General features: G+C 46.7%; 1 protein-coding gene across 1 annotated transcript in view; it reads right to left on the bottom strand.

Moving 5' to 3' along the window:
• The window catches only part of Frmpd1 (FERM and PDZ domain containing 1), a 105,038-nt gene that overhangs the window by 19,071 nt on the left and 65,464 nt on the right, over positions 1–20,503 (bottom strand). The window contains 4 exon segments of the mRNA XM_037202579.1: positions 4,097–4,190; position 12,864; positions 13,017–13,124; positions 20,345–20,390. Of these exon segments, the coding sequence (XP_037058474.1) occupies positions 4,097–4,190; position 12,864; positions 13,017–13,124; positions 20,345–20,390 (249 nt within the window).

Below are 20,503 nucleotides of genomic sequence, written 5' to 3'. Positions count from 1 at the left end.
GTGACAAGGTGGGGACCTATGGGGCCTGTTGGGATAGAGCTTGCTAGTCAGTCATCTCTCAAGGTCAGTCAGACGTTAAATTAGACAGCACAAAAGGAAGTGCTCAGCAGAGTGGCTGGCATGAACGAAACCCATCCATTTCTCCCTCTTTTTCCTCCAATGGGCTTGGAGCTTCCCGAGTTCCAAAGGGCTCTCTCTATCCTCTAAGTAACACTCAGGGAGAAACTGTGGGAATTTGGAGTGTCTTGGGAAATTGCCAAAGGAAGGTACCAGAGTGAAATATTAGGTATGTTCCTAGGTGTATGTGTGTGCGTCAACAAATTTTCACACAGCACAACTCACACCCAGACTCTGCTATACTATGCGCTCCCTGCTCACTGTTTACTGTCACTAATAATAACTTCCTAGTCTAGTCTGTCGGCCATGATCTCTCATGCCGTCTCCTCTCTCAATACCTTGCATCGTTCAGATGTCCTATCACCATCCGCGTCTTCCATCTCAGTCACCGGCTTGACTGTCCTACGGTACATGGCTTCGCGCTACAAACTCTGCTCCTCTTCAGCCACCACTATCACATTTCATTCTCTTCTCCTATGCTGACAGTCGTTGCGATACTCCCTCGCCTCATGGCGACGCTCCCTGCCTATTATGATCCGGTACATCCATTCTCGTTCCCCCCTCGAGATCAACCACACTATAGTGTGACGTATAGATTCACTACAGCCCTTTCTCTCTCAGCACGTGTTCTCTCTTCCTCAGCACCATTCATGTCTCTCTACCGCCTTGCCGCTCATAGACACACCGAACTCTTCTTTCATTACCGTGACTCACTTCGCTGCGTTGCTTGTCCTACACTCATCGTGATATGGCTCTATAGCATCATTCACAATCCCGCTAACGTCCATTCTCGCAATTACTCCACCTAGTTTTTTTCATGAATGCCTCAATCCTACTTACTGCATCCGCCTGCTATACATCTTTCTTGTCTCAGTGCTCGATGCCGTGACGTGCAGGTGCGCTACGTAGCTGCTCTAGTGGGTGCGTGCGGTGTCGGCTGCTGTCTCACTCATCTCATAGCATCCTCTCCAGCCCGTCCCCATCTGCAATAGCCTACCTCTCGGCGTCTAGTCGCACTCTACGCCGCCCTGCTCGATCACATGTTATCAATTCTGCTACACTATCTCTGACTTATGCGGCCTCTCACCATACATGTCATCCCTAGTCCTTCCATTATCTACTAGAGAAGCACTTACGAGTATACACTATCACTCGATCGCTATGTGATCCTTCTAAGCTCTCTTAGCCTGCGTCATACAACTCAAAAACATGCTCAACCCGAGCGCTCTATCCTACGTAGCCGTGTTGCGACTCGTGTCGATCCCTGGAGTGAGCTGACGCTACACGCTGCCATGCAATGGTCAATACTTGGATTCCTGACCGTCTTTTGTCTCGATCTTTATTTCTTTGCGCGATGTGTCTGGTATGCACAATCGCGCACTTCAGTTTATGGTCTCTATCTACTCCGTCATGCGTATGGTCGCGAGTACTGTAACTTAAGGACATAGCCTATTAAGTTCCTCATGCTCCTATCCAGCCAGTCGTACACCCGTTTCACTTGACCGTTATCCTCGTATATCACTCCAATCACTATTTATGCACATCAGTTCTCCTCCTCAGACCAGCCCTCATACCGACTCTTCTCGAAGTTTCACTATCTCAATCTCTCTCCCTGCGACATATATGTTGCTCCTCCCTAGATATCATGACGCTGTACCTGCCTTCTGAGCCTCATGGCTTCTCCTTACCACACTACGTCTGATTCCACGTGATGATCAGATTGCGAATGACATCTATGATATCTGTGACTCTAGTGCGCTCATTCATGCATCTGGAGCGTGAGCTGCTGCCCTATAGATATCAGCTCTCAGCCTCTAACTCATCTCATATACTGTCTTCTACGACGTATGGTTTACCTGCCTACTCTCTGACCTTGACTTATAGCATACATATAGACTCGACAATCCTCGCTGTCCTCTCAATATTGTATGCGTTCGGTCTACAGTGTTCAGTAGAGCCTCCTCCTTCGCTTGCTCCAACCTCTTCTCGCGTCGTCTCGCTTCAGCCGTGTCTGACATTTCCTCCACTTGTCTTCTATCCTCGCACCTAACCCTACCTCATCTTTACGAATCTTTGCTCCGTTTCCTCCTTATCCATCACTGCGCGACAATACTGCTACTCTCTGCCACTCAGGCTTTCCAGTATGAACCCCTTTCTCATCTCTACTATCGTATCCTTTCACTGTCCCAATTGGCGTCGCACTGTTTCTCTCCTCCTCCTGTTAATCATGCTATTCATATGTCACCTCTCCTCCTAAGCTGGCTAAAAGGCTCTGCCTGCGTATATATTATACTCCTGTATCTCGTTATAGTACTTATATCCTCATCCTGCACCATGCTTCTGCTACTACTCAGAACGCTCGCACTCGTCTTCTTTTCTCTTTCTCACGCTGACTGCTCCACATGCTCCGCCGCTGAATCCGCACCATGGATCCTCTTCTCTTTCTCATCGCTCTCCACTATGAGAGTCATGCATGCCTCAGCCTCGTACACCTCTTCCATGAGCGCGCCCTCCCCTCCACTTCCCTCCGATTATGCTGCATAATACCGTCATGCCTGCTGTTAGCTCTCCGACTCGTCTTCTCAGCAACACCGTGCGCTCCACTCAGCGCGTTATAGCTGGACTACCATATATTCACCACGCCTTCATCTCTGAGAGCTCTAATTCCCATGGACTCCACGCACCCTCCCGTCACATTCTTGCTGTCCACATCATACGAAGGTTGCGACTGCGTCTGACTATCTCGGCAGTCCATAATATTTGCACCGGCTACGCTCGTGATCTAGCGATCATATTCGATACATTCACTCTCGGGCGCGTGTTCGCCGCCCGTACTCTCGCATATATGCCCTCACTGAGTCCTGTCACTATGCCTCACTGTTACTCGCGTATCTCTCTACCTCCTATACTCCTTGTCTTCTCACTGAGCGCCTCCTCGACGTATTGCATCCGGTCCATACGCGTGTGCCTAGTAATAGCCAATCTACAGTCTTCGCACATTCCCTGGTACGTCATGCTCTTGATCCCATAGTCTGCCCTTCACTCGAGACTCACGTCTATTCTTCTCTCTGGCCGCTGCGTCTCCACATAACGATCATCGCTCACTCTCTCTCAGTCCTTCCCATTCTCACTATCTAATACTAGCCCGCATATACTATCGCCCACATCACTCTTACTCTCGCTTTGCTAGTGGGACTTGCATCTTATATCTTATTGCTGTTATCAGTCTCTTGCTGATCTGGTCCTGTGGACCTCAGATCCTTGGCGCGCGTGCTTCTCACTATAGCACTGTGTATACACGGCATAAATGTCGCTGATCCATCCACTCTCTCGTCTCGTAACGACTCACTCATCCCTGATCGTGCTCTGTCTGCTGACTGCGAGTGTCTCCTCTAGTCTCTTGTCTCACCCTCTCTCTTCTGTGCATACCTGGTCTTTACCAGGCTTCAATTAACCCGCTCTTTAGAGAATCTCCTCATGTCTTCTCCATAACGATTCTGTCATGACTTCGGGCCAAGGTTATTATATCTTATCCAGCGGGGCTAGTAACGGTATAAGACGAATGGGTCATATCGTCTCCTCCACAGCGATGGCCTACGTGCGTGGCGCGTGCGCCTTCTTGTTCTCACATCTTGCCTTGGTAGCTAATTTTGGAGTTTGTAGCAGATGGAGACTAAGGTCAGGCGAGTCTGGTGCGTTAAGGGTGGAAGGGCATAGGAGAGTATATGACCTTGGACAAAGGACACTCTGCCTCCTCGGAAATCCCGAGTCCTCTCCTGCAGAGTTCGGGGTAACAAAAACACCATCTTACGGGTGGCTGGCCGGCGTATACCAAATGCAGATAGTACGGTTACACATCTTGGCATGGGCACTCAGATCGCAGTGGCAGAACACTAAGGCCAGACAGAGGGCAGGCTGTCTGTGGAGTCCATTAAGTCTAGGAGAGCAAGGTTCCAGGGTTCCTCTAAACTTTCTTCACATGTTGTGTTTGCTCTCAAATCTGTGAATCGCTTTGGTCTGTCCATTCTCCAGGTAACACCTTGTATACTCTAGCATACACAGCAGAGGTTCCCCTGGAAAACACAAGAGTGGTGTGACGGCGCTGACCGCTCTTTTTGGCTCTGGTGCGACAGCAGGACCAAGCCCCACTGCCTGGGGACTGCCCGTTTGGAGAGCGATTGCTGCTGGTTAGCATTTTGGGGATTTCTCCAGGGCAGGTGGATCTGCTTTGTCCGGGAACCATGCATTGAGAGCGGTTCGGGTGATGGGGGAGTGGGACGGGAATTATGAGTCTCGCCCTGGTCCAAGCACTTGCAGGGGGCCCGTGGGTGAACTCCCACAACCGTTCACTTGATGTGCACCTGTTGGTTCCACCCTTAAGGACACAAATTGAAAAAATGGCTTTCCACTTCTGGTACCGCCCTACTCCTCACTGCCTATCCTGTCATTCTCGCTCTACACTGCTAAATACTCCCATCGTCGGCTGTCCTCCGAGCCTCTTTTATTCATTGAGACTTCTGTGACTGATTCTGTGTTTGTGTTGGCCTGCTCATGGTGCACTTTGAAATGACTGCCTGCTCTCCATCTCTACGTCCTGCGAGTTCGTCTCTCCAGGTTGCTCCATCATGATCACTTCACTTATACGTATGCGATTGCACTTACTCGTCTATTCGCCTTCTAAATAGCACTTAGTCGTCATGTCCGCTCTACATACCGCTGCGTCTCTCGTCCACTATACATTGCGTCGTTGAGGCAGTCCCCTAGGCTATCATCGTTCAGTATCATTCTCAATATCTCCGTCGATACTAGCGATATCATCTCTCCACTGAGGCTGTCGACTTTTGTCTTTCTGCCCAATTTTATACTCGCTGTCTCGATAAGCATCACGCTACTTGCTGATCGTGCTGATCATCGAGCATCAGCAAGGGACAAGAGAGCAACAAGCCCTGTCCCTCCCACTGACCCCATCACTCCATCATCCTCTCTCCCATACAGGTATCACATGCAGTCAGTCGCAGTTTAGCTCAATAATCCTTGATCAGAGCTCCGTCAGCTGCGATCACTTATCACTCAACACTGCATCATCATAGAGTAGTGCGCTCGCTCTCGCTTCTTTCTGCGCGTGCCCGTTACTGCTCCTCCTACTGATCCCACGTCATATCCTAGGCGAGGCTCATACCGGCGCTAAGTCTCTCATGTATTCGATAACTAAACTATCCTGTGCCATCAAGACTGTATCTGAAGTCTTCACACTGCTCCATACGTTTGCTCAGCGGTGAACTCTCTGGAGTATCGGGAATATGCCATGCTGGGTACTCTAGCATCTCATATAATGCCCCATCTCCGTAAGAAGGTTAGACCCATCGCACAACTAAGTCGCAGATCACTAGGTCTAGTTCGCGTGGGAGAAGCTCGATTACTTCCGGACTTTGTACTTCCAGATATGCGTCATAAGCTTCCTCGATACCAATGCTTACCCTACTTATATTATATTATATCTAACCTAACGCCACCTGCGATAGTCTGTTCTACTTCGTCTCCATTCTCCTCCATCTGCTGCGTGTCTCTCTCGCCTATCAATACTGCTCTTTGATTGTATGAATCACTCCTTCTGAGGGTCCTGATATCTGAGAACTGTACGGGGAGTCACATCCCCAGGCTCGAAATCTCCCTATCATACAACGCTTTTGGATTGGCATGAGTCGTTCTTACACGCATCTAACGCTATGGCTACCTTTCTAAGAGCCTCTGTCCACCTTCTAAGCCCTAACACACTCTCCGCCTCCTCTACCCCAACGCTGACAATCTCAAAAAAAGGACCTCCACACTGATACAAGCCATCGTCTTCCCTCATGCATCTCAGCTCCACTAAGTAATATACCTACATAGATGATGTGCGCGGTGGCTGGCGTGCTGCGTGCGGCGCGTGACCGTACTTATTCCATAGCTCGCGTGTGGCGCTGACACTATAGCTCATACTTTCAGCTAGCGTCTAACCAAACCACCTCACTGTATCTTTCTTCTTTTTGAAACCTTCCTTTCTTAGTCTTTCTTCGTAGTAGTCTCAAGCCATGCTCATCGTATCGCGCCTATACTCTTGCTTTATCGCAGTCTCGTGCATCAGGTCCGCTCATTCATCTCGCGGTCAATTCACGACCACATCTCACTTATACTCGCCATCACCCCTCTCTTTGTCCTCCTATCACCCAGAACAGGCAATCCGCACTAATAGCAGTACACAATGGCTCGTCTATACCTCTCGTTTCTGTATGTGACATGCTTTTCCTTACGATCTTTCTATCACCTCTGTACTCACTAGTCATGATCTGATGTCCTGAGTGACGGCCCACATCTCATACCTGCCCCTACCACTCGTATGTATCCCTCTCTCAATTACTTCCTTACGTTCCTCCCAGGGCAGGGGGTCCTGCAGAGACTCCGCGTACATATATAATGACCATAACGCGAACGTCAGGGCCAGTGGTGCTAAGCACCCAATCGAGACATCGCACTCGATCATCCTCTGAAACAGGTCGTAATCACGTGCACGTCGCGCGACCATACGAAATCGATCCAGCTCTCTGCTCATCTCAGCTCAGCTCTCTACATGTCGATACCTCTCGTGTCCTTGCAGCCTCTCCTCTGTATCCGCTCCTCCCAGGTTCCTGCCCTGGGTTTCGTACCCTTGACTTTCCCTCTAGTGATGGAGTTCTAAGTGAAGTTAAATCCTTTTCTCTCCTAGATTTTGCTCTGGGCAGGGTGTTTAATCACGCACCGCATACTAACAACCCCTCGAGTCATACTCAGACAGGCTCCGTACCAAATCCCACTCCCTAGCCACTCACGTCTGGGACTTTGATTCAAGCAGCCCTCTGCTCTCATTTTCCCATTTCTGGCTCTGGGTGTAGGAAATCTCATTTTGGATTTCCCACTGGCTTTTCTCCTTAGACTATTATAATCTTGTGATTTACAATAGGCTTCCAAAAAAAAACCGCACCTGACATGACCATCTCACACCATTTGTTTCTCTTTCACAAGCTCTCTGTCTCAATTCTTGTCTTAAACTTATGCTCACATCGATTTTTACGAGAGCTGAAAAAAACATCTGACTGTGTGTGCACAATTCTACTATTCTTATATCATTTCTACTCTTCATAACGATTTTCCCTCATACTATTTAATTATATAGGACACTTTGCTCATTTATTTATTTAGCCAAATGTGCTCTTAGCAATCATTCTAACTGGCAAGCTATTCGCCTAAACATCTACTGGGACTATTCATCCAGTCTAATAACATACACGTCACTCATCCTCTCCAGTAATTCTGCTTTCAGCTATCACCTCCGCTCAGTCGCGTCTCTTCTGGTTTCTTGCGCTTGATTTAAAACAATATGATACTAACAACCTATCTTTTTGTTATATGCCCATTTCTTTGCGCATTCATTCCCTTCCTATTATTCATACCAACGTTTTATAGACAGTGTACCGACTGTCTTGGGCCATATTTTACTCATGGCCTACGCACCATTTTGTACTGCCTTGGTGTCTCTTTTCTGTCCCACCTCCCCGTAAGATTTATAAACTATTTCATACCTCAACACGCCTCCTCTTTAGTTACGGATTGGCTACTTGCTGATTGTCATTTCTCACAGCTGTATCTGTTCTTCTACTTTGTCCTCTCCTAGCTTCTTACCTGCCGTTTCATGTCATCTTCTCGGACTTGGCAGTGCCTTACTGATTCCTATCCTAACTTCGAGCCCTTCTTCACGCGTCGCTCTCTTACCCTCCTCCTCATCTTGTGCTCTCCACCACTCTCGATAATATCCCAATTGCCCGACGCATTCATCACGTAACTATGCCCTGCATTCTATCATCTCCGATATCACGTATGCTCGCCCTCTACCTCTGCTTATGATACCCCGCAACCATCACCTACTACTTCAGCAGCTCAATCTGACCCATGTACATATATGTCCTCTATCAATACCGAATGTCGATCTCACTATTACTAAATCTCCTCCTTTCAGCGATTGACCCATCCGACAACATAACGTAATACTCTACTCGTAGTGGGCGCGCGTGCTGTAATCTATCCTGCAACCATTATCCCTGCCTCTCTCGATCAATTCTGCAATCACCAAGATCATACGTACATTCTGCACTCAATCTTTACAGTCACGCTCCATAAGCATACAACGTCTTCCGAGTGCGCTCGTACAAGTAACGCTCTGAGACTGCGGCATCGCTGTTACTTGTGCGGGGCGACTACTACTGTCACATACCGATCACGTCCACCAGACGCGAGCGTGCCCGTAATCTTATAATGCTACGAATCCTGACATCTGCTCTCCTCCCGTATCAGTTCTTTAAGTAGTCGCCCAGGTGACAAATTCGGGCATATGTTCTCGGATTGCATCACGATCTCTGCATCCTGCATTTGTAGAGTGAGCCACACTTCAGCATGCGCTGTCATGACTCTACGAATATGATCCATCGATCGTGCATCCGCTCGACTATCACCTCCTCATGTACTAATCAACCTCCGACCTACGGTGCTCCTTATAGTTTCCTTCGAGCATATCTGGCATCACTATATAGCGTATAAATCGCTCTCTGATGCGCTCATTAATGCGCTCCGCGGATTCGTACTCATCTACTAGTACCTATACGATGATACTTCTCCGGCGTCATCATCACTACTCTGTAATATCTCTCCGCACGCGCATACGCGACATCTCTGCGTCCCTAAACTATTCAGCCTCCGACAGCCTTCACTAATATCTGAACACCAATCTTTACCTCACGAGTTCTCTCTATATGCTGCTGTGCAATCACTCCACTGCAGCTTATACATAGCAACATCGAGCCACTCTCTCACCTACATATTACATATAGACCCGTGTATCACTACCTGTACGGTCCGGTTCAGAGCTGGCTCCCCAGGGATCAGACGCATTACCCCTACGCACTCGACATCGTAGAATCCTATCCTTGTGGACTCTAACAAAAGTGCCCGTCAATGAGCCCCTCATACATCCATCTCACGTGTGACCACGACGCCTCGTCGCAGGGAGCCATCTACTAAAGTTGTCACGACATGCTGCAACTCTAACCATTAGTTCTCCTACGCTCGTAACCATGCACCGTCTGATGTGGGTTGTCCCATATCCCCTACTCCTCAGTCTGGCCGCGACTCACTTCCCTGGCGTCCCTATCGATGCACCAACTACTTATCATATTCCTTCTTCGTACCTCTAGCATCCTTCCAGTTCAATCATTGTTTATCAACCTCCTAAATGCTCTACCACTCCATACGCCTAATTATCGTTCCCTAGATTTGTACACCTCTCATGTAGCACGCCTCCTTAAGATATCGTTCTTCTACAGCCGACACGTCTCCACATGCATCTATTGCGTTACTATATTCATTGGCTGGATACTAACTCCCCTCTCTCAACTGATCCCCTTGCACTTCACCGCATGCACTCATTATCTGAACGAATAAGCTTGATCCCATACACACCCGCGCATCTAACTGTCACGCTACAGATCATGTCTCAGCTTCACCTCCGAGTCCACCTATCCTGTGCTTGCCTTCCATACGCCTTTCCCCACTCATTAAGTTCTGTTCTACGCGACTCAGTATTTCTCATAGCTCAGCAGTCTCACGGTCCTATCCGCCACACACATGCTCTTGGTCCATCCATCACGCGTCTAAGCCCGACACGCGTCCTCGCTTCACATCGCTACCCCATCCTGATAGCCCATCTCCCTTGCACTTCGACTCACTGCCCCTCGTATTCACCCTCTAGTCACCTATACTTCATCCTTCTATGCTTCTTCATGTATCCTTGGCCATGCCTTATCATGTCCATATCACATGCAACCTTTTCTCTGACACTCTTCATGCTCATATGCGCCTCCTGTCCTCTACTACCTCTCAGAGTCCGCCATATGCTCATGCTCCGAATCCTTCAAGTCCCCCTACGACGGTACCCTCTAACTTGACACCGTACTCGTGACTTCTCAACGCGATGCACGTGGTCTAGCACTCTCGGATCCCTCTGCATGCTCCACCGCTTCCTTCATTCAGATCCTTCGTCTATCTACGTCAACCATTTCCTCACTCTCATCATGCACTCTTCTCTCATCTGCGCCTTACCTGAACCATCACCACCACACCACTCATCACACATCTACTCTCCTCTTCTATCGATCTCCTCTCCTCAAGTCTTCACCTCATGCTTTAGCCGACGCCTCTCTAAGTCTATCTCTCTGCGTGCTGGGGCTCCTTTCTCTCATCAAATCTCCGCTTACTACTACGGTGGTTCTAATCATGAGTCCTGCTTTATCTCTACTATCGTGCTGAGCTTACACCTCCCACTAATCATCGCAACATTACCTCACCCAACATTGCTACAGCGTCCTCTTTACCATGCTACTCTGTGCCGCGCGATCCACTCATTCACTGCGCAATACTGGGTCCAAAGTTCTACTGATTACTTCATCTATGTATACGATGGCTCCTTCCTTAGTACGCCCTCCTCTTCTTTTCTATATCGAGTGTTCGCGCTCCTAACCCTCTCTGAGCTGATGCTCACTTATATCTCTCTCCTCCTTGTTCCTCCTCTAACAACTCCTTTGAGGGGCCTTCACTCCTCTTTCCTTCCGAACATCCTCTGGGTGGCTCTCCATGAGTTCATCTCCTCGCCATCTCATCATAATCTCAAGCATCCCTATTTAGCTCCCTCCTCATATGTATCTTTACTCGCAGTGTTTCCATCACTAGGCTCTTGACATATACACTCGGCTGCTAGGTCATCCAATGGTGCTCTTTCTTCGGATGCGCTCATACAGACTTTAAGTGCACTCGCTCTCAATATGCACACTTTTAGTTTTGCAATCTGCTCGACTCTTACACAGCCTTAGAGGCGTTCATAACACTAGCCATGTTTCTATCTGACACGTCTGAGTCTTACTACTTCTCGAGGTATTACATACATTATCTCACTCTTGCTCAAGCTACTGACCTCCTACAGCATGTTGTACTTTACAGCTATATGCTCCTAGTCGTGGTTTATTGGTCACTCGTCGTATCACAGTCTTGAGTCTCTCAGGTCGCGTGCTGTTCCTGCGCTACGTGTCCTTCCTACTACCATCATCTGTACCTTCTGCAAACAATCGCAAGTGCTTATTCGACTCATTCTCATCTGTCGGACTCTACTATTCTCATATATATTTAATATAACTGCTGATGTCTGTCACACAGCAGGGCAGAGAGATAAAATAAAGAGATCACTTTTAATTATGATAGACTGTTGGATATCACACCTAATAGCTCAATCTCGGGACGACTTACTCAATTCTCGCTTTCTATGAGAGTATGCGCGCTCCGTCTTTCTTACGTCTCCCCACTCCTTATCTTCCTAATTAGACGCACTTCCTTCTCGTGCCACGAACTGTATATGCAAGGGCGTGCTTTTGTGCTCATCTTTCGTATTAAGTATATATAATACGCAATCTCACTCAATCAGCTGAGCATCATGACGTGTTGGCTTTAAGATTCGTGCTATATGCAATAGTCGCCAGATTAACATCGCGTATTTTATTAACCATGTTATCCTATGAACGTAGCATTGTGCTTTGATCAATAAATTCATATTTAAAAACATCAACCTCAGGCTGGGAAATGGCTCCATGGTTAGGAATGTTTGTTGTTCTTTGCAGAGAACCTGAGTTCAGGTCTCAGAATCCACAGGGTGCTCACAACTGTAACTCCAGTCACAGGGGATCCAATGCACTCTTCTGGCTTCTGTGAACATTCATGCAAACATACACACACACACACACATACACACACACACACACACACACACACACACACACACTCACTGTATACAGAAAGACAGATACACACACTGTATACAGAAAGACACGGATACACACATACAGTCTACAGACAAACACAGATATACACACATAAATAAAAAATAAAAATAAAAATAAATCTTAAAACAATTAATTGGAAGGCCTAAATTTCCCTTAACAAATATGTCTTCTGACATCACACTCCCCACACTCCGAGCATTCTCCCATCAACCCTGGATCTCTCTGTAACAAAAAGGACTAGAGATTATGTCTAGGGGGAAAAAAAAAAGGAAGTCACATAGACTCAGGCTCCTCCTCTCTTTCCTTTCTGTGTGATTTAATCTAAGCCTCTGTTTCTTCTTTTGTTACAATTCGTCCTTTACAGGATATGGTGATGACTAAGGATTAGGCATAGAAAAGGTTTACAGTTCATAACAGAGGTTCAATAAGATGCCGGGCTCAGATGTTAAAAATCAAAACAGCATGCTGGGTGGTGGCGGCGGCGCACGGCTTTAATCCCAGCACTCGGAGGCAGAGCCAGGCGGATCTCTGTGAGTTCAAGGCCAGCCTGGGCTACAGAGTGAGATCCAGGACAGGCACCAAAACTACACAGAGAAACCCTGTCTTGAAAAACAAACAAACAAACAAACAAACAAAAAAAAACCCCAAAACCAAAAACAACAACAACAAAAAAATCAAAACAGCAATCCTAGCTTCCACCATCATTATTGGCAATATATTAATATTTCCTTTCAAGGGAATGGTAAGCTCATAGTGAGAACTGGAACCTGTAGGAAATCACAGCAGGGGAGTGGAGCTGGTGAACACCAGGCAGCCACACCCAGAGCTTGGTCCTCACTCCACATAGCCCAGGACCCTTCCTTTGTCCAGGGCCGGTTGCCACCACCAGAGGAAGCACACTAAGCCTCCTGCAAACGCTCTCTGAAGAGTCCAGAGTTCCGGGGAAGCATGTGCTAAAAGAGGCTTGTCCGCTGGAGCAAGCGATCCCATCTCTCCCCGGTGACGCACCTGGCTGTGCCCACTGACCAGCACCTCCTCCGCAAAGTGCACCTTCACAGGGTTGGTCTTCAGCCGGGCCCTCTTCTCCTCCGTCAAGAAGGATGACTTGGGAGCTCCCTGAAAAATAGTAACACGACACACTTTGGAAGAGCGCACTTCTTTTTACATTTACATCGTCTTAAAAACAACAACAAACAGCCTCAGGGCCGCTACAGACTCAGTCAAGCCCACACGAAGGGAGGGTACGCTGTTTAAAGATTTCTTTTCCTAGAATCTAAGGAACCCAACCTAGAGACTGTTCTGGTGTGTCTGAACAGCTGGAGATCCCAAATGGCGGCACAGTGGAGGTGACACACGGACACAGAGAGGATTAGAGGGGAAGCTGAAGTCCAGCCAAGTGCTGCCTCAGGGGTTGTGAAAACATCAAATACAAATTGCTATGAGCGTGCGCGCGCGCGCGTGTGTGTGTGTGTGTGTGCGTGTGTGTGTGTGTGTGTGTGTGTGTGTGTGTGTGTGTGTGTGTGTGTGTGTGTGTGTGTGTGTGTGTGTGTGTGTGTAGATGCCCCATGATTAAAATGCTTGCTGTGCTGTGCAACCATGAAATCATTAGGACTGGACCTCAGGTCCTAGCTCTTAGGTAACAAAGCCTGATCCCAAGCCTTTCTGGTCTCCGTGTGCACGCAAGTACACACACACACACACACACACACACACACAACACCAGACAGACAGACAGACACATACACATAAATAAATAAAACCTTAAAAATAACTGGGTAACTTTGGCTGACTTTGGCCCTCTCTGAATTTGTCTGTCTGTCCATGAACACCTATGGGAACTAGACAGAGCTCCCTGATGCTCGGGCCTCTGTGACATGTGGCTGGCACTCTCTTTATCCAGAAGAATAAAGACTCACGTTAGTAGTTATGATTAAATGGCAAACCCTTATACAGATCTTATCAGGTCAAACTGTGGTGCCTGAGCAGTTCTTATATGAATCAGTCCAACAGGACACGCTCTTCCTGTTCAGTGGAGTATTTTCCAGCTAGATCCCACATTCCCTTCAACACTCTAGGTCGTGTAGGCCAACTTTTAGGGTATCTGTGGTATATAAGAGCCCCAAGATGGCACTCTGGGCCATGTTCTATGTAGCCAAGGGAAGCAATGGGGAACTTGCAGGAAGCAAAGTTCAAAGACTTAGATATCAACAGAGCACTGCACGAAGTACACGAAATGAACAAAGGACCCTGACATTTTAACAAGAAGATAACTGTGATGTTACTTGGTGTGACAGGACACACAACTGTGACTCAGCATCTCAGAGACGCAGCTTGCTTGCAAAGCAGACAGTAACAAAAACTGGAACAGAGAGGGAAGGAGGCCTGGCTGTTCCCAGGAAGAAACACACGTGGAAATTCCTGGTTTTCCAACCTGAAAGGATAACTAAAATAAAAAAAGAAAAAGTTGAAATCCAGAGCTGGTGATGAGATGACCAGATGACCTGAGGAGGTTTAAGACTGCTCTCCAGGTAAATCTAGATGCTTGTGGAACCAAATACGCCACAGTTGGCACTGCCCAAGATCAGGGAAAGGAAGACATACTTAAAGACTACAGATGGTCAACATCAAGTTCTCCACAACAAACCTGGAAGTTTCAGAAAAGCACACACTGGAAAGCCTGCTGTTAATTCTTGGTAAAAATCTAAGAGACGTGCAGGGAGCTTTGGATGCAGATCACTGATGACTAAGTAGTTACCAAGGACAAGTCAGAGCCAACCGAGTTCATTTTTCTTTAGAAGAGAGCTTCCAGATGGACAGGCCAGGGTCCTGTGGACGTGGATTCATTCCTGCAAAGCATTTACTAACCTCTCCTGCAGCCCCACTGCAGAGAAGGCCAGATGCAGAGCCATCAGGCGGGTTCAGCAGTGGTTTATCTGCACTCCAGATAGTCCTGGTCTCTTTCTTTCCTTTCCCTTCCTTTTCTATGCTGAGAATCAAACCCAGGGCCTCGCTCCTGTCAGACAAGGGATCTACCACTGAGCTGTAAGTCCTGATTTCTATCAAGTCACTCAGGCTCCCTTTGGCTTAGCCCTTCTTGACAATGTTTAGCAATGCCTTGGAGGAAGGCAGAGAAAGAATTTAGGAATGTAGAATTGTAAGAGGGCATCAGATCTCAAGCAACAGAAATCGAACGAGATCCATGAGAATCAGGAGAAGCTATGAGTCAAAGGCCACGGAAACCCAAGAGCAGTGTAAGAGGGCACAGAGGGACAGGGCTGTCAACCATGAGCATTCAAGGCATCAGGAAAGGAGCGTCACTAAAGACTCAGAAGATGGAGCAACCAGAGACAGAGCAGAAGAGAGGCAGAGAGAGGTCAGGGATAAACAGGAGGTAATTGCTGTTTCTCACGCTAGGGAGGGCAGCCTCCTAAGAGTTAGGCCCAGAGCTGGACCTTGTTAAAGACAATTAGCTGGCTGAGCACTAGAAAAGCGGAGGAGACCTGAGAAGAGGAGGATCCTTGACAAGAAAGGCCGATGATTATAGCTGGCAACTGTACAAATAAGCCTTTTAGTCTCAGGACTACGAAAGCCTTGTGGCCAAAACGCCCGCCAAGGCAACAGGACCCGACAGGGATTAATAGGGGGAGTGACTCTGAGGGGAAAAAAATCAATTGGACAAGCACGGGTGGTGGACTCTGCTTAGAAGCTATTCATTTGAAAACCAGTTCCGTATTCCACCGACCACAAATTTCACCCAAGCTAACAGTGTGACTGGCCAAGTGTTAACCCATTCCCGAGCTCCACTGGCATTCTTGGTGCTCATCAGAAGTGACCCTTCATTCCCAGGTGCACTCTTTGGCTATTGGTGGAACCAGGGACTTTTCTGGACTAGACCATCTGCAAGTGTCTTAGTTAGGGTTTCTATCGCTGTGAAGAGACATCGTGACCATGGCAACTCTTATAAAGGAAAAACATTTAATTGAGGTGGCTCATATTTTCAGAGGTTTAACACAATATCATCATGTCGTGACATGGTGCTGGAGAAGGAGCTGAGATTCCTACATCTTGATCCACAGGCAACAGGAAGTGAATGAGTGTCACACTGAGGGAAGCTTGAGCAAAGGAGACCTCAAAGCCCGCCCCCCCAGTGACACACTTCCTCCAACAAGGCCACACCTCCTAGTAGTGCCCGTCCCTATGAGCCTATGAGGGCCAATTACAATCAAACTATCACAACAAGGATCACTACAAGATTGTAATCCATCCAGAAAACCATCAGCAGAGAGAAAAGTCACCAAACCACACCTACGAGAAGTAATCGTTCAGTGTGAAGACACGAAAGCCATGCTACCAAGTCTCAGAAGAGCTACCTCAGACGAGGCAGACTATGTTGAAGTAGGCTAGTCAGTGGGAGTGACATGGACATAGGGCTCGTCACTCCGGGAACCATGAAACTGGCTGCCTTGAGAAGAAAAGCGCCATCATCTGTCATGGAAAAGCCACGGGCCCCATGGCAGCTCCTGCGTTTTCACATCTGCGCATCAGTACCACAATCCATGCAGTCCGGCACTTTAACACGCTGCAGACCACTTGTGTGAGTGCACTGATGCTTAAAGGAAGAATTTGGAGGATAGGAGCCATTTGTCTGTCCTAGGACTTTTGAACTCTTCCTGGGTTCACTGATAAACTGTGTTCTTGTTGCAGAGTTAATGCTTGAAGGTGTTAAGAGTAGAGAAAATTGTCAGCCGGGCACGGTAGCACACTCTTTAATCCTACCACTCAGGAGGCAGAGGCAGGTGGATCTCTGTGAGTTCAAGACCAGCCTGGTCTACAGAGCGAGTTCCAGGACAGCCAGAGCTACATAGGGAGACCCTGTCTCAGAAACAATAAATAATTCTGCTACTCTCCCAGAGAACCTGAGTTCAATTCCTAGCACCCACCTCAGGTGGCTCGTAATTGCCTGTAACTTAGCTCCCTTGGCCCTGTATTCACATACACAAACCCACATACAGACACGTACCAGTACACATAATTTAAGAAAAATAACAATGATAATTTTTTTAAAATGCAAATTTTAAGCCAGAATATATTTTTCCATAAATTCTGTGTCCTAGCTATGAGAAGTAGTAGTTAATGTTCTAGCTTTGGATTTTTTTTTTTTTTTTTTGGTTTTTTCGAGACAGGGTTTCTCTGTGTAGCTTTGCACCTTTCCTGCAACTCACTCTGTAGCCCAGGCTGGCCTCGAACTCAGAGATCCGCCTGCTTCTGCCTCCCGAGTGCTGGGATTAAAGGCGTGCACCACTACCGCCGCCTGGCTCTAGTTTGGATTATATAATTCCCAATCTGTTAAAATTATTTGAGGATTCTAAGGATCTACCATGACCACAGCAATGCCAAGCTTCCTTGTTGAAGCAAGTCATGTCTGCCCATGTTGCCATGTCTGTAAAATGCTTTGAATGCTGATGATGGAGGCCTAGGAGGCCAGCCTATGGTCAGGACATTTCTCAGGGGTCCGGGTGGCCAGAAATGGGTGTTCCTACAGATTCTCCTGAGTGTGGTACCCACATTCTACCTGGAAAGTTTGGTACTGGGACATAGACATTTTTTTCCTTCCCTACTTTTCAATTTTTAAGGACTAAAGCTGTGTGCTGTTCTCTGCCTCACAGAACCAAGTGCTCTATTTTGTCCATTTTATGGACTTGCTGTGGGAAACCCCCACCTAATCAAGATTGAGATGCTTCCCATTGAGATGATAATAAGCTAAATAAAAAGAATGGCTTACCACCTGCACTGCTATTTACACTCATTATCTATCCCCATTTTTATATTGAGTTCACATTATTTCATAGACAAACTCTTTAGAATAGAAAATAGATGTGCATGGAACATCCAGCTTGTCATATTTAGAGCAAACATTTTAATCCTAATTGGGTTACTTCCCCCCTGTTGTTCCCAAGAAATAAAAGAAAAACTTCTTGAACAGGGAGAGGAGATGAGTTCTTTGTTTATAGAAAGTTTGGACCACAAAAATGTTACATTTCCACACAATTGAAAGGCCATTTCTTCCTATCCCCATATGCACAGGAAATCCTTCAATAGCCAATGGTCTGACAGTCAATCATCCATGTTGTTTACATCTTATTTTCATTATTTATTTAAAATTACATTTATTTACTGTGTGCATACACGTGTGTTCATGCATGCGTGCGTGCGTGCGTGCGTGCATGCGTGTGTGTATGTGAGAGTGAGAGTGAGAGTGAGAGTGTGAGAGAGAGAGAGAGAGAGAGAGAGAGAGAGCGCACAGTGCCCACATGGAGGTTCTTTTCTTTCACTATCTAGGTCTCAGGCATTGAAATCTGGACATCAGGCATGACAGGAATATATATTCTGTAACACGATATGTATGTGATAAGGTTGCCTGTATCCCAACTACTTAAAAACATTAAGGGTGGTTATACACACCTATAATACCAGCACTCAGGAGGCTGAGGAAGAAGGATTCACTATAAGATGTAGATTTTTATTTTTATTATTCGCTTTAATCATTTTAGTTTTGGTCTATTGAGGCAGGATCTCATATAGCCTGCTGGGCCTTCATCTAGGTATTAGCTGAGGCTGGGCTTGAACTTCTGATCCGTCTGCCTCTGCCTGATAATTTCATGCACCACCACACTTGGTTATCTAATTAGTTTTATTTTTTTCTCCAACTTCTTTTCACCAAAACTTAATTGATGTATTTCTTTTCAAACAGTAAGAACAGTTAAGACTATGAATTTTACCCTGATCACAGCTTCAACACATAGTAATTTTGTTGTTGTTTTGAGACATGGGCCTTTTCCATGTGGCACTGGCTATCCTAGAACTCACTAGGGAGACCAGGCTGGCTTCAAACTCATAGGCCCCCCTTCTGAGTGCTGAGATTAAATGTGTGTGCCACCACACCCAGGTTAGTTTTTATTTTAAATTATATTCAGGAAAAGGAACCTTTATAGCCTTAAATATTTTGTTTTGTGTATTTTTAAATAGGGTCTCATATATAACCTAAGATAGCCTGGAACTTGCTCTGAAGCCCAAGTTGGCCTCAAACATTTGGTCCTCCTGCCTCAGCCTTCTGAGAGCTCGGATTTTAAGTGTAATCCTCCACATCCATACCTATATGCTTTTTTTTTTTTTAAAACTCTTTTGGCTCTTTGAGGGCCCTCCACCTAGCTCTCAAATAAATCACAGAGGCTTATTCTTTTTTATGAATGCCCAGGCTTAGCTTGGCTTATTTCTAGCCAGCTTTTCTTAACTTAAATTATCCTATCTTTTGGCTCTGGGCTTTTATCTTTCTCTATTCCATATACCTTTCTTTACTTCTTACTCCAGAGCTTGCTGTGTAGCTGGGTGACTGGCCCCTGGGGTCCTCTCTCCTTCTTTTCGTGCTCCTCCATCTTCTCTTCCCAGATCTCTCCTCCTATTTATTCTGTCTGCCTGCCAGCCCCGCCTATCCCTCTTCTGCCTGGCTATTGGCCGTTCAGCTCTTTATTAGACCAATCAGGTGTTTTAGATAGACGAAGTAACACAGCTTCACAGAGTTCAACAAATGCCACATAAAAGAATGCAAGACATCTTTGCATCATTAAACAACTGTTCCACAGCATGAATGAATGCAACACATCTTCAACTAATACTGCACAATGGGGGTGGGGGATGGGGGGGTAGGGGGTGTTACTGCATTTTCTTGATAATCTAATATATGGTCAATTAGGTTAGATTATTAAATATATTGTTAAAAATCCCTATGTTGCTTCCTCCTCCTTTTTTGATCTATATGTAGCTAAATTCTCAAAATGTGAATTTTTCTCAATGTTTCCTCCCTGGTCAGTTTGCTTTTACAACTCGATCTCAGGAGTTTCCCTATACCTGCATCAAGGGCTCTGTTGGTGATCCAGGCCTGATATTTTCTGGCTCATGGCAACTACATCCTACCTCAGCTGATAAAACTGTCACATGTGACACTTCATTTGGTGCTTTGGACAATCCATCCCATCCCAGTGTGCTGTCCCGTGCCCCCCGCCCCCCATTAGCCCACTCTGCATCTCACATGGTCTCCTCCCCTGGACTAGAGTCCCCAAGGTCTGGACCGCATCTGTTTCCTCCACAGCACCTGTGGCCAGGAGGTCTTCAGATAGCATTGGCTAACTAGCCACCCACTGCTTGGCAGCTGCCACCCTCTGCCCTATTTATAAGGGTTATCTTCAAGGAGCATCAGAGTCTCAGGGTCAGGGAGAGTGAAACTAACATATAGGACAAAAAATAAAAAAGAGAGAGAGAGAGAGAGAGAGAGAATTTACCGATGTGCAGCGGACAACTGTAATTGAAAGAGCATCTTCAGTTTCCCTGAAAAACAGAAGAGGATAAAGAAAAACATTCAGTCATTTGTGTGTGTGTGTGTGTGTGTGTGTGTGTGTGTGTGTGTGTGTGGTGTGGTATGTATATGGGGTGTGTGTGTG

Source organism: Peromyscus leucopus, chromosome 2 (assembly GCF_004664715.2).
Source record: "Peromyscus leucopus breed LL Stock chromosome 2, UCI_PerLeu_2.1, whole genome shotgun sequence".
NCBI classification, from domain to species: Eukaryota; Metazoa; Chordata; class Mammalia; order Rodentia; family Cricetidae; genus Peromyscus; species Peromyscus leucopus.
Note: the sequence above shows the minus strand (reverse complement) of the source record. Positions and strands in the feature narration are given on the sequence as shown.